Source organism: Leucopleurus acutus (assembly GCF_964270905.1).
Source record: "Leucopleurus acutus genome assembly, chromosome: 10".
NCBI lineage: Eukaryota > Metazoa > Chordata > Mammalia > Artiodactyla > Delphinidae > Leucopleurus > Leucopleurus acutus.
This window is the reverse complement of record NC_139153.1, coordinates 91,388,943-91,403,746: the sequence shown is the minus strand read 5'-3', so window position 1 is coordinate 91,403,746 and position 14,804 is coordinate 91,388,943. Positions and strand designations below refer to the sequence as shown.

Genomic DNA, 14,804 nt, shown 5'->3' with positions numbered 1-14,804 from the left:
GAGGTTTTTTTTTTTTTTTTTAATTGTAGTAAAACACACAACATAAAATTTACCATTTTTACCCTTTTAACCATTGTAAAATGGATAATTCAGTGGCATTAAATACGTATACAGTATTGTGTAACCATCACTTCTATGTAGTTCTAGAACTTTTTCATTACCCCAAGAGGAAACTCCACACCCATTAAGCAGAGACTCCCCATTCCTCCCTTCCCCCAGCTTCTGACAACTACTTTCTGTCTCTATAAGATTTGCCTGTTCTGGGTATTTCATATAAACGGAATCATACAATACGTGGCCTTCTGTAACTAGCTTCTTTGCTCAGCATAATGTTTTCAAGGTTCATTCCTGTTGTAGCATGCATCAGCACTTCATTTCTTTTTATGACCAAATGATATTCCATGTATGGATAGACCACCTTTCCTTTATCCTTTCATCCACTGATGGACACTTGGTTGTCCTGGCAATTTGAATAGTGCTGCTGTGAATTTTTTTTGAACCTATGTTTTTAGTTCTTTGCAGTAAATACATAGGAGTGGAATTGCCGGGTCATACGGTAATGCTACGTTTCACTTTCTGAGGAACCAAGAGTTGTTTTTGGTTGGTTGGTTGGTTTTAACAGTTTGGTTTTATTTCCAAACACAGGAAGCTCTTACTCCTCAGAAATGTATTCCTCACATCATCGTCCGGGGTCTCGTGCGCATCCGATGTGTTCAGGAAGTGGAGAGGATACTTTATTTTATGACGAGGAAAGGTCTCATCAACACAGGAGTTCTCACCGTCGGCACCGACCAGCATCTTCTTCCTAAAGATTACCACAACGTAGGTGACTGTAGCTCTAGCAATACCACCACCATCGGTCATGATAAATGCTAGTACATTAATGCTCATAATACAAGTAAAACTCCCGTAAGCACTATAAAAGTTAGAAGGCAAGACTTTTGTAGAATATGCATTTCTCCAAGGGAAGAGAATATCAATCACTATTCCTCTAGGCGGTAGAAAGGAGGAAGGGCTGACTCAGGACAAGTACTAATGTATTCTTTAGGGAAATAACTTGTACAGACAGGACATCAAGGAAATACAGATGAAGGAACGTTGCTTAGCAGCTAGTACCTTCTATTACATTGTTTCCATTGCTCTAATTGGATTTTTGTTTCTTTTTCTTTTCTTTCTCTTTTTTTTTTTTTTTGTTAAAGAAATCAGTCATCATTATTGGAGCTGGTCCAGCAGGATTAGCAGCTGCTAGGCAACTGCATAACTTTGGAATTAAGGTAAGATTTGGGGGACATGGAGGCGGAAACAGATGGTTAACTGCTCCTTTGGTCCAAACGTTCTAAGACTTGGAAACTAGTTCCTGATTTTAGCAAAGAATGCTAAATACATTATATCTTTATAACTTTACAATAGATCTAGAAAAGATACAAAATTTGCAATTGGTTTAATTGAAGAAAGGTAGAGGAAATAGAAACTCCAGCAGCTTTGGAGAGGATTTTAGACTATGATGGGCAAGACTCAGGAGACTCTAAGATGATATTAAAGCAGAAATTCTTGGGACTTCCCTGGTGGTCCGGTGGTTAAGACTCTGCGCCCCTGCTGCAGGGGGCACGGGTTCGATCCCTGGTCAGGGAACTAAGATCCTGCATGCCCTGTGGTGTGGCCAAAAAATAAAATAAAAAGTAAAATTTAAAAAGCAGAAATTCTTGACATGTCGTTATTGACACAGCAGTGAAGAAAAAGCCCTTGTTTCTGCAATAGTTTGAGACAACAAACAGCAGCTTGGAAATTCACCATTTCCTGCGTAAAAGTTAATGAACTATGCAGTTACATTTTCTTATGCAAATCACACTTTGAAAACAAACAATCTTTGCTTTTGGAAGCAGGATTGAATTAGTTAATCCAGGGTTAAGACAGAATTATGTGACTTGTAAAGTACTGTATATTTTTGAGGTATCCTTCTTCCCCAAGGAGAAGGATATTATTTCTTTTTATCTAGTATGTTGCCTTATTCTAATTGTTCAAAATTAGCCAAAATAGAGACAATTACAAAAAAACAAAAATTGTGCAATTCAGTATCTAATTTCCATTAGATTCATTCAAATCTTCCAAATTTCTGGGACTTGCTATGTCTGACTCATTTCTCCTTTTTTAAAAACTTGTTTTGCAAGGACTTTGGTCTTCCATTAAACCAAATGTGAAAATCAATTTGGTAGAATTGAATTAGTCTTTCGCTGTATTCTCTCTGGCTGAAAGAAACAACTTCTTTTTCACAACGTTTTTCTCTGCTGGAGGAGTTTCGGCGATGAGAAAGTTTTCAGTGGCTCTGCCTAAGAGGTTTTCCTTTTGGTGGAATGCAAGACCTACGTCTTGGATTCTTATATATATTGCTGACAAAACAGAAGAATCTGAGTTGAATGTATAAGAAGTCTGTTTGCATTTCAAAATATTGTCTAAGTGGTATTAAGCTATGAGGTGTTTTAATTGGTCATTTATGTATTTCAGCATTAGATATTAGAGCCAAGGTTTCTTGTTCGTTTTTCACTTGGGAAACCCACAGATTATGTTACAAGGAAGGTTAGTCCTAGCCAAAGTCTAGGAGGGATGCTGTCTTTAATGTTCAGCCTTCCTCTTATAGACTAAAATAAACTAGAAACGGATGGTTCTGAGTTCATCTGAAGTCAGAGAAAGAAGGTGGGGAGGGGAGAATCACAAGCTGTAGCCTTTCTAGTTGGAGAAAATGAGAAATATAGGTCCAAGGAAGAAGCATATTTAGGGGACCTCTGTTATTCTCCCCTTTCTCTAAGGAGACCCTGGGGAGGTCACCCCACTCCCTCGTGCTTAGGAAGTAGACTCCTCCTAACCTAAGAGATGGTTAGCTTGGGGAACCTCCTGGAGCAATTTCAAGAAGTGCTTTTAGGGATCCAGAAATGAAAGGACTGGTTTTGCCCTGAAGAGGATTCACATTTTCAGTTACTACAACCAAGGGCAGTGAAGCTCTTTGAGCCACAGGGCTGTCCACCTGAGAGCAGCTCCCACCACCACCAGCATCAGAAATTTGGAGGAGATAAAACGGTCTGGGTGCGGTGGGACCAACCTGCTTTGGCCAAGCCTGTGAGGCCATACTTAGATATAATGACATATGATTTTTTTTTTTAAATAATAGTCATAGGGAAGTTAAGGCCTGCTTACAATGCTAAAGGAATTTTGCTACAGACACAAATGTTTCATAGGACAAAACCACCTCTTTAACTTAGTTTTTTTTTTTGCAGTACACGGGCCTCTCACTGCTGTGGCCTCTCCCGTTGTGGAGCACAGGCTCCGGATGCACAGGCCCAGCGGCCATGGCTCACGGGCCTAGCCGCTCCGCGGCATGTGGGATCCTCCCGGACCGGGGCACGAACCTGCGTCCCCTGCATCGGCAGGCGGACCCCCAACCACTGTGCCACCAGGGAAGCCCCTAACTTAGTTTTTAAGAGTGCCTTTTAATTTATGGAATACTATTTAGTAAAAGCTTTCAATATGCATTTCACATGCTAGTTCATCCAGTCTTATGATTTTGGGATTTGAGAGGAAACAGTTTGAGGGGCTTCTCCAGCAGACCACTCACTTACTCCTTACTAGAGCCTGCGTTGTTTGTTTTTAACATCTACTTGGGCTCCTATTCACACTGCCCTCTTTTTTTTTTTTAATTTATTTTATTGAAGTAGTGTTGATTTACAGTGTGTTAATTTCTGCTGTACAGCAAAGTGATTCAGTTATACATATAGGTATGTATACATTCTTTTCCATATTCTTTTCCATTATGGTTTATCACAGGATATTGAATATAGTTCCCTGTGCTCTACAGTAGGACCTTGTTGTTTATCATTCTATATATAATAGATTGCATCTGCTAATCCCAAACTCCCAATTCATCCCTCCCCCTTGGCAACCACAAGTCTGTTCTCTGTGTCTGTGAGTCTGTTTCTGTTTTGTAAATAAGTTCATTTGTGTCATATTTTAGATTCCACATATAAGTGATATCATGTGGTAGTTGTCTTTCTTTCTGACTTACTTCAGTTAGTATGATCATCTCTAGGTCCATCCATGTTGCTGCAAATGGCATTATTTCATTCTTTTTTATGGCTAAGTAGTATTCCATTGTATATATGTACCACATCTTCTTTATCCATTCGTTGTTGGACATTTAGGTGGTTTTCATATCTTGGCTATTGTGAATAGTGCTGCTGTGAATATAGAGGTGCATGTATCTTTTTGAATGAGAGTTTTGTCTGGATGTATGCCCAGGAGTGGGATTCCTGGATCATATGCACACTGCCCTCTTTTTAAAGTTGTTTCTCTAATAATATAATAATACATTAACCGGCTATGAAACTCATTTAACAGTGTCACTGTACATTTATACTGCATCCTATTCAGCTTCCCTGATTGTCTTTTTAGGTGACTGTCCTGGAGGCCAAAGACAGAATTGGAGGCCGAGTGTGGGATGATAAGTCTTTCACAGGCGTCACAGTGGGACGAGGAGCCCAGATTGTCAACGGCTGTATTAACAACCCAGTAGCACTAATGTGTGAACAAGTGGGTTTCTTTAAGATTTGTATTGTAGATACAGAAAAGAAAAAATGGTCTCAGTTTGCTTGTGTGCAGTATTAATATGCTTCTAAATAATATGTAACAACCCCAAAATGATTTCTTGCCCCCTCACGCCCTCTGAAAAGTAAATAAGAACAAGTATAGTTCTTCCTTTCTGCGAAGGTGGAACTAGAGGACTTAAAATATTCCCCGCCCCCGCCCCAAGGTCTTTAATTGTATTTGTGCATTATTCGCAGGCCAGTTGATTAGGGTTGCCAGGTTAAGCAAACAAAATTACAGAATGCCCACTTAAATTTGACTTTCAGATAAATAACAATAATTTTTTTAGTATAAGTATGTCCCACATATTACACGGGATATTTTGCATGCAATATGTGGGACATACTTATCTTAAAAAAAAAAAGTATTCATTGTTTATCTGAGAATCAAATCTTTCATCAGGCAAACCTACCTAGTGTCTTTGAAGACCTGTGGTAGGCCCAAGGATTTTTCTGAACTATTTATTGACAGTCAATTCAATTTCAACTTCTGTGAGCGTTCGTGTGTTTGTGTGCTCTTTCACATGAGATTCCACAGAGGAAATAGGATGTCAGAGCAGAGAGAGGCGGTGCACAGCTATAGCGTCTGAAACATTGATAAATACTGGCTGGAAAGCTGTGGAGGGCGTGGCATAGGAGCTGTTGCTGGCACGCTGACATTCGCAGATTCCATGCTGGTTTTTCACTGCCTTACTTTGCTGCCATTCCCCAATCAGCATTTGTTTTTGAGAGGTCCTAGACCCTTTTCTCCATGAGAGCTCTGTCTGATTTCAGCTTAGAACCTGTACCTGTTTTTTCCAGGGAAAACTTTTCACCTTCTTATTCTTATTATTTTGAAGCTTGGCATCAGCATGCATAAATTTGGAGAAAGATGTGACTTAATTCAGGAAGGTGGAAGAATAACTGACCCCACTATTGACAAGCGCATGGATTTTCATTTTAATGCTCTCTTGGATGTGGTCTCTGAGTGGAGGAAGGATAAGACTCAGCTCCAAGATGTCCCTTTAGGAGGTATGGGGAGAATGGTGTTCTGATTGTTCCATCTGAGTCTCATTCTAACCTAAGCTTGATTAGCGGTAGCGTCATTCATCCACAAGCCTGGATGGATGCAACAAGAATAGCCCTTAGGAGCGTTCCTTTTGAACTGACCATTCCACAGAGGGGAGCAGAACTGCCTCAGGGACCTTTAGATGCGTGTGTGTGTGTGCGCGCGCACATACGCACACATAATTCTTTACACAGTAGCCAGTGTTTAAAAAAATTATTTAAATGTTTAATTTTCAATTTTCCAGAAGAGCTTACTTTTAAGGAAGCATGTGGTAAGCTCTATGTGAGTAACAAGCCACCACATAATGACTCTTCTAGATAAGAGTTCCTGTGTGAAAGGATTCCTTTTCTTTTTTGGACAGTAGGTTAAGATTTTTTTCCAGTATATTTTGTTTAAGAATGCAAGACTCTGTATTATGATTTAAGAACTTTAATTCAAAGTTTTTAGGCTTTGATACTAAATGGACAGTATTCACCCTTTGGAAAACCTGACTGTAACAGCTCATTTCCCTGCGGGCGCCCGCTGAGATCTTACTATATTGCTTCTTAAATTGATATTTATTTAACCTACAATTTCATGACCTGAATGTATTCACTTGTAATTCTTGGAAGCATGTCGGAGTTTCTTACAGTACGAGCATTTGAATCCAATTGGCAGGGTATTAATTTGCTTCAGCTATGTGTTTCTGTGCAAGGGGTCTCAAGTCTCCATCCTGGAATACACTCTGTCTCTGTTTGGGGTACATTTCTCAAGAGCAGGGACTGTCTGTCTCCTCTTTTTATCCTCTCTCCCCGCCTGCCCCACGCCGCCAACCCCCCTCGCCCCCCGCCCTCCCCACCGCGACCTCAATTCTTCGCCTCTGAGACCAACCCACATTCTAATCGCCCTTAGTAAGTGTTGACTGACAAACCGTAACAGAACATTTTTAGAAACTTACTGGGGTTGACAGGGAACATTTAACCAAATGTGGTGTCCAGACCAAGTGGTGAGTTGTTGAATTTTCTGGAAATGAAGACAGCGACTAGGCAGACTTGCATTATGTTGTCAGAATCTGATTAGTGTTTTTGCACGTGTGATAGTCGCTGGGTGGCGTTTTTCTTTACGATTCTTTCAGGGCCACCAAATACAAAAGTTAATAATATTGCTTTGTCTTGGCTTTACTTAAAACAAGTTATTAAGGGAGGATCAGCAACACTTACTGTGTAAGTAGTTGTTTCATCTCATTAGTATATTTTTGGAAAAGCTTTAATAATAGTGTGCACATCTCTCCATGAGGTTACAATTAGAGCCTGCCTAGCCCTATCTCAGCTGTCTGAGCTCTCACCTTATTAGCATTTAGCTGAAAAGACAAAAATATAAATACTAAGAAGCTAGAGTGAATTTCACAAAGCAAATATACTAAAAGCTTTTAAATGTTATTTACGTAGAGATCACACCAAGGCCTCTCTCAGTCTGTTTATACTGTTCTAGCAGTCTTGGTTCTTCCCACACCTCTACAAAACCTAAAGGAAAATAGAAACTACATAGCAGGAGGCAGGAATGGGATTGCTACAAAAAGGTATTAAAAGTGGAAAAAAGCCCAGTGGTCTAGGGGCAAAAGCCTAGCACAGAGGTGCCACAGACATCCCCATACTACAGTCTAACATAAGAATGGAACATTTTAATGAGAACCTTGAGTTGTCAAAAAAAGAAAAGTTAACCGATGCTCCGTTCTGTTTCTAGTCAAGCATGTGCACAATACTTTATAGAAGCTTTGAGACTGCAGTGTATCTGTTGGGTGGTTGTCACCACTGGGAAGGTTATAAAGAAGTAACCTGTGCTAAGATTCTTATACTTTGTCAGGCACAAGCCTTCCCCCACCCCCCCAAAAAAGGAATCTAAACCAATCATTGGAACGATGTCACGGGGCCGTGTATATGTAGTTGAAAGTTCCAGGTGAACGGGATAGATAAGTGCTGGGGGTTGATAACCAAGGAGCGATTCCTGAGGCTGGTAGTGACCAGGTGATACTGGTCTGTAAAGGACGGATGGGACTAGGGTGGGGAGGGCATTCCAGGGAGGGGCGTGGTAGTAGCAGACTTTGCAGGGTTGGCATTTACCAGGAAAAGACTGAGCAGCAGTGCAGCAGAGCCTGTGAGTGGACAGGTGGTGTTTGCTGTCTTTGGAAAGGCTAAAAATGTGCTAACACTGTCTGACTGTGGTTTTTGGAATTTATTACATAGGCAATGGAGAACCAGTAATTAAAGGTGTTGAGCCAGAGGGTTGGCATGATGAAAGTCCATGATGGACTATTTGGAATGTTTGGGAGAGAAGATAGCCAGTAGTCAGTCTATGATAGGTCTCTTAGTTGAGGTGAGCTGTTATAAGAACTTGACTTTAAGGTGATGGCAATAGGACCAGAAAGGGAGTGGGAATCTTCTCTCTGTCTTTATATGTGCAAGGGTTACTTTTCCTTTATTGTTGAGCAAAAGAAGAAATAGTTTCTCAACTAAGCAGAAATGAAACATGGTTGAAGACATAGAACCTGCATGGTTTTGTTTCCCATTAAGATAAGCTTTTACTTCCTGAGAGAAACCAACCTTATCAAGACAGATGCTCTTTCCCCCTGAGTTTACCTGGGAAAGGTCTTCAAAAGTTTGGGGCCTTGCAGGTTGAAGGAGGTGGAACGCAAAAGATAAGGAATTCGAGAATAATGTTAAAGTTTTTTTTCTGCTTTGCTCCATTCCCATTGCAGAAAAGATAGAGGAGATCTACAAAGCTTTTATTAACGAGTCTGGAATCCAGTTCAGTGAGCTGGAGGAGGAAGTCCTTCAGTTCCATCTCAGTAACCTGGAATATGCCTGTGGCAGCAGCCTCCATCAGGTGGGCTTTGAAGACGCTTGTTTCTGTGTATGTGTGTGTTTTATATATTGAGATATTTAGCCTGGGATGGTCTGGATAAACGGGGAACAATGGATCTGCTGCTTAAAAGATCAAACACCAGGACTTTAGAGTATATGAAACCCACAGTGGTTTTGAAAAAAAAATTTTTTAAAGCAAGAGAAACCTGTCTTCAAATCATACCTGTGAAGACACCCAGTCCGTAAACCTGAATACAGGAGGGCTGCTGGGCTGAGTCAGGGAGGCGGCAAGAGCCAGTGTCCTTGCCTTCCCCTTGCCCTCCTTGGGGGCCCTCGAGCCATTTCTGTGCAACTGTGGGCTGAAAACACTGCTCCTAAGGAACCAGAATAGAGCATCTTTGCAATTAGGATCTGTTCATCTTGCTAAAATAGATTTAAACTTGCCTAATTCATGTCACCAACTGTGATCTCGATACTTGGATATGCTGTACATTGAATAGCGGTTCTGTGGATGACCCCTCACTTAATAATCCTCTTTGGTGGGGCGGGCAGGGACAACAATTCATGTTTCCATTTGATGATTCTTTGCAATTGGAATTACACTTTTCCAAAATCATGCTGCATTTCAGTGTCTGTGGAATTTCCATGTTGAAGACATCTAGGTGGCATATTTATATATGGAGTTGATTGAATGCAATTCTCCTCTCATGGAATTCTCCTTATCCAGGGTTGTTGATGTATAATACACCTTTCATTTTTATCACGGAGTGGTACCCGTGCCCAAATCATGTCTACCTTTTGTTCTAAAATAAGCTTTCCTGTGCTTTATTGAGAGATCTCCTTTCCCTGGCAGCGGTATCCACCTGGTTTTATCTATTCACGCCCCACCCCCCCACCTTTCTGTTTTGCCCTCTGCCCTCTGGCCTGAGGTGGTCTTTCCCACCTTGGGGCTCCTGTTTTTGTCCCTCCGGTGCAGGCTCCAGGGTTTACACCACCTCTTGTTTCCCAACCTATCCTGATGTTTCCCAGGTGTCTGCTCGCTCCTGGGACCACAATGAATTCTTTGCCCAGTTTGCCGGTGACCACACCCTCCTCACTCCCGGATACTCCGTCATCTTGGAAAAACTGGCAGAGGGACTGGACATTCGGCTCAGGTCTCCAGTGAGTATCCACAGTGGTGGGAGGCTCTGGTTTGGTGGTGTTTGGAGAATGTGAAGTTTGGGGCACATGGATTACACAGGAGACAGGTGCCTGCTTTGATGTTCAGCCAGTGTCTGCAAATACTTTTGATACTATGATCAATCACATTATCCTTGTCGATGAGGTAGCTGCTGCTGTTTGGAAACAATAGTGGCTGAGATGCATTTTCATTAATAATCAAGGGGCTGAGTGAGAGTTCCCTGAAGTAGCAATACCTGTTGTTTAGGTCTCTGAATGCCAGGAAGTGATTCCCCATGGCCTTGGAAATGTAAACTCCCATAATAAGAGAATTGGAAAGGATCCTGGATCATATGGTTCCGTCCCTCATTATGTTTTTCATAAATGCTTTTCTTGAGCAGGTAAAGAGTATTGATTATTCTGGAGATGAAGTGCAAGTTACCACTACAGATGGGACAGAGTGTACAGCACAAAAGGTAAGTGCTGTGATTCCACTAGGTGCTGCCAGGGGCCTGGGAGTAAGGGAGACCAGTGTTTTCCACCAAGCAGTTTGCCTTTGGCAATCTGCCCAGAGCCTTGTTCGATTTCTGGAGAACTCTGTATCTCTACTTGTTGTGTATGGATATGCAAATCAGATTTAATTATTCAAACACTATATAGATTCATGGCAGATGGAATTCTGAATAGTGTTTCTCAGAGTGGGTTCTATGGTACATTAGTTCTGAGAGTTGACAAGAGAAGAAAACTTGGCCAAATTAGTTTGTAAAGTATTATATACTACAGTCTAAGTTTAGGGTTAAATAAGAGCACATTAAAGGCTCTGAGAAGTCCTGCATTTTAAAAACCTGTTTTACTTTGTGTAATTCAGTGGTTTCCAAGTTGGTGGTGTTTTTTGTGTTTGTACCATGGAAACTTTTTTTAAATCAGCTCAAGAACACTCTGCATTTTTATCTTGAAAGTGGCAGAAGTACTTTTATATCATTTGAATTTTTTGTAAACAGCTTTAGTAGGCGGACAGTGAAAGGTGCTGTAATGTGATATATGAAATCACACTGAGATTTCTGTAGTGTTGGAAAATAAAGTGTTGGGGGTGGAGGGGGATTAATAAACCCCATAGATTTATTTAAATTTAGTTATGTCTGAAGTGATTACCAAAAAGTGTAATTGATGAACCATCATAAGTTCCTAAACTAGCTGTGTTTTATGCTTTTCAGCTAGCTAAAAAAACATTTCACAGTCCTTGATATTCATACAGAAATGAAGGACTGCATGTCAAATGGGAAAGACGGGGTAGAGTGTATGAGCCCAGGGGGATGTTTCCTCATATTATTCCTGCCATTTACTAGCTGGATAGTGAGTATTGGTCATCTAGACTTTGGAGTAGCAGTAGTTCTCAATCCTGGCTGCACCTTAGAATCACCTGGGAGGTGCTTAAAAAGAAAGCTTGCCAAGCCCCACCCTGCAGAGATTCTTGCTGAATTGATCTGGTCGTATTTTTAAAGCTTCCCAAGTGATTCCAACATGCGACCAGAGTTAAGAACCACTGGGCAACAGTGTTCTTATCTGTGAGTCCCCAGGTGAGAATCAGGCTAATATCTGACATTCTTCCTGGTGGTAAAAAAAATTTTTTTAATATCACCTTATAAAATTGGAAGTCGGCTGATGGCTCAACCTCTGGTATTTTGTGACTTTGCTTCTTTGCATCCAGGACCACATGCTAGGTGTGCTTACCCTGCTGGGTCACCCTCTGCCTGACCCTGACCAGGCATATTTGCTTTCTTTCTTTGTATTCTGGCTCTTTAGAATAATTAGAACATAGTTTCAGGCTGTGATTCAAAGCCTGCTCTGAAATGAGAAAAGCAAATGTGTTTATTTTTAGTAGTCAGCACAAATCACAGAGTTTCAATTGAAAGCTTCCCCAGCTTATAAGTGAAAGATCTCCAACCCGACAGCATACACCGATAAACACTTAACAAACTGTAATTCAGTCTAGGCTGCTTCCACTGAGACCTAGCGTTAGTTCCTTACCAGGGTATGTTTATATCTTTTGCCTATTTGTTTACCTGAGTTTGTGTGTTTCTGAAAGCTTTTTTTTTTTTTGTCATTAAGAAAACATCTAGATCTTATTTACTTATAGTCTTATATACCCAAGAGTGTAATTGTTCCTTTTTTTCTTTTTGTTGCATGGTGGCTATTATCTATAACCACATTGAGGAGAGAGAACATGTTTTATATTTTATAAAATTTTCACGTGGCAGAAAATAGTGACAAAATCACAGGAAGAGCTCTGAACTTCCTGTGATCCTGGAGTTGGGGTTTCAATAGACTACATCTTTGATGAGGGTAGCAGTCGATATGGTCCTTGGTGTTCAGCTCCTTTCTCATCCAACTGTGTTATCCTGTACTGCAGATGATGGAAAGTACACACGTACACACACACACATTTCCCAGTCTCCCTTGCAGCCGAGGGTCTAAATATGAATTGGGTCCAGCCAGTCAGATGTACTCGCATGAGACTTGGGAGGTGTGGTATGGCTTTTGCTTCACTTCTGCTGCCTTTGCTGCGAAGCAAAATGGTCTAGATGTTGGGTTCTTCCACAGCCGGAACATTAGAGGTCCCAGGATCCACTCATTTACTACCTGGAAGTCAAGAGCCAGGGCATGAGGTATCCTTTTTGCTGGTGCAGCTTGTTCAATAAGTGGCATATTTCTGGAGCTCGTAGCCGTAGTAACGGCTCCTGATTGTGACAGTGGTAACATGGTTCTAGAGCCAGAAATTTCTTTTTCTTTTTTTTTTTCTTATTATCTGTTTTATATACATCAGTGTATACATGTCAATCCCAATCTCCCAATTCATCCCACCACCACCACCACCCCCGCCGCTTTCCCCCCTTGGTGTCCATACATTTGCTCTCTACATCTTTGTCTCTATTTCTGCCCTGCAAACCGGTTCATCTGTACCATTTTTCTAGATTCTATATATATGCGTTAATATACAATATTTGTTTTTCTCTTTCTGACTTACTTCACTCTGTAGGACAGTCTCTGGGTCCATCCACGTCTCTACAAATGATCCAATTTCGTTTCTTTTTATGGCTGAGTAATATTCCATTGTATATATGTGCCACATCTTTTTTATCCATTCATCTGTCGATGGGCATTTAGGTTGCTTCCATGACCTGGCTATTGTAAATAGTGCTGCAATGAACATTTTGGTACATGACTCTTTTTGAATTATGGTTTTCTCAGGGTATATGCCCAGTAGTGGAATTGCTGGGTCGTATGGTAATTCTACTTTTAGTTTTTTAAGGAACCTCCATAGTGGCTGTATCAATTTACATTCCCACCAACGGTGCAAGAAGGTTCCCTTTGCTCCACACCCTCTCCAGCATTTGTTGTTTGTAGATTTTCTGATGATGCCCATACTAACTGGTATGAGGTGATACCTCACTGTAGTTTTGATTTGCATTTCTCTAATAATTAATGATGATGAGCAGCTTTTCATGTGCTTCTTGGCCATCTGTATGTCTTCTTTGGAGAAATGTCTATTTAGGTCTTCTGCCCATTTTCTGATTGGGCTGTCTGTTTTTTTAACATTGAGCTGTATGAGCTGTTTATATATTTTGGAGATTAATCCTTTGTCCGTTAATTCATTTGCAAATATTTTCTCCCATTTTGAGGGTTGTCTTTTCTTCTTGTTTATAGTTTCCTTTGCTGTGCAAAAGCTTTTAAGTTTCATTAGGTCCCATATGTTTATTTTTGGTTTTATTTCCATTACTCCAGGAGGTGGATCAAAAAAGATCTTGCTGTGATTTATGTCAAAGAGTGTTCTTCCTATGTTTTCCTCTGAGAGTTTTATAGTGTCCGGTCTTACATTTAGGTCTTTAATCCATTTTGAGTTTATTTTCGTGTATCGTGTTAGGGAGTGTTCTAATTTCATTCTTTTACATGTAGGTGTCCAGTTTTCCAAGCATCACTTATTGAAGAGACTGTCTTTTCTCCACTGTATATCCTTGCCTCCTTTGTCATAGATTAGCTGACCATAGGTACGTGGGTTCATCTCTGGGCTTTCTATCCTGTTCCATTGATCTATATTTCTGTTTTGGTGCCCATACCATATTGTCTTGATTACTGTAGCTTTGTAGTATAGTCTGAAGTCAGGGAGCCTGATTCCTCCACCTGTGTTTTTTTCCCTCAAGACTGCTTGGCTATTCGGGGTCTTTTGTGTCTCCATAGAAATTTTAAGATTTTTTGTTCTAGTTCTGTAAAAAATGCCACTGGTAATTTGATAGGCATTGCATTAAATCTGTAGATCGCTTTGGGTAGTATAGTCATTTTCACAATATTGATTATTCCAATCCAAGAACATGGTATATCTCTCCATCTGTTTGTGTCATCTCTGATTTCTGTCATCAGTGTCTTATAGTTTTCTGAGTATAGGTCTTTTACCACCTTATGTAGGTTTATTCTAGGTATTTTATTCTTGTTGTTGCAGTGGTAAATGGGAGTATTTCCTTAATTTCTCTTTCAGATTTTTCATCATTAGTGTATAGGAATGTAAGAAATTTCTGTGCATTAATTTTGTATCCTGCTTCTTTACCAAATTCATTGATTAGCTCTAGTAGTTTTCTGGGAGCATCTTTAGGATTCTCTATGTATAGGATTATGTCATCTGCAGATAGTGACAGTTTTACTTCTTCTTGTCCAATTTGTATTCCTTTTACTTCTTTTTCTTCTCTGATTGCCGTGGCTAGGACTTCCAAAACTATGTTGAATAATAGTGATGAGAGTGGACATCCTTGTCTTGTTCCTGATCTTAGAGGAAATGCTTTCAGTTTTTCACCATTGAGAATGATGTTTGCTGTGGGTTTGTCATATATGGCCTTTATTATGTTGAGGTAGGTTCCCTCTATGCCCACTTCTGGAGAGTTTTTATCATAAATGGGTGTTGAATTTTGTCAGAAGCTTTTTCTGCATCTATGGAGATGATCGTATGGTTTTTATTCTTCAGTTTGTTAATATCGTATATCACATTCATTGATTTGCGTATAATGAAGAATCCTTGGGATAAATCCCACTTGATCATGGTGTATGATCCTTTTAATGTGTTGTTGGATTCTGTTTGCT

General features: G+C 40.3%; 1 protein-coding gene across 7 annotated transcripts in view; it reads left to right on the top strand.

Moving 5' to 3' along the window:
- The window catches only part of KDM1B (lysine demethylase 1B), a 56,067-nt gene that overhangs the window by 26,232 nt on the left and 15,031 nt on the right, over nucleotides 1–14,804 (top strand). For all 7 annotated transcript variants that reach the window (XR_014326529.1, XM_082848492.1, XM_082848493.1 and 4 more), the window contains 7 exons: nucleotides 646–822; nucleotides 1,200–1,274; nucleotides 4,441–4,578; nucleotides 5,471–5,642; nucleotides 8,414–8,541; nucleotides 9,549–9,680; nucleotides 10,079–10,153. Coding sequence is in view for 6 of the 7 variants with exons in the window: in XM_082848492.1 (XP_082704618.1) it covers nucleotides 646–822; nucleotides 1,200–1,274; nucleotides 4,441–4,578; nucleotides 5,471–5,642; nucleotides 8,414–8,541; nucleotides 9,549–9,680; nucleotides 10,079–10,153 (897 nt within the window). In the remaining variant the exon portion in view is untranslated. The remainder of the gene's footprint in view (nucleotides 1–645; nucleotides 823–1,199; nucleotides 1,275–4,440; nucleotides 4,579–5,470; nucleotides 5,643–8,413; nucleotides 8,542–9,548; nucleotides 9,681–10,078; nucleotides 10,154–14,804) is intronic.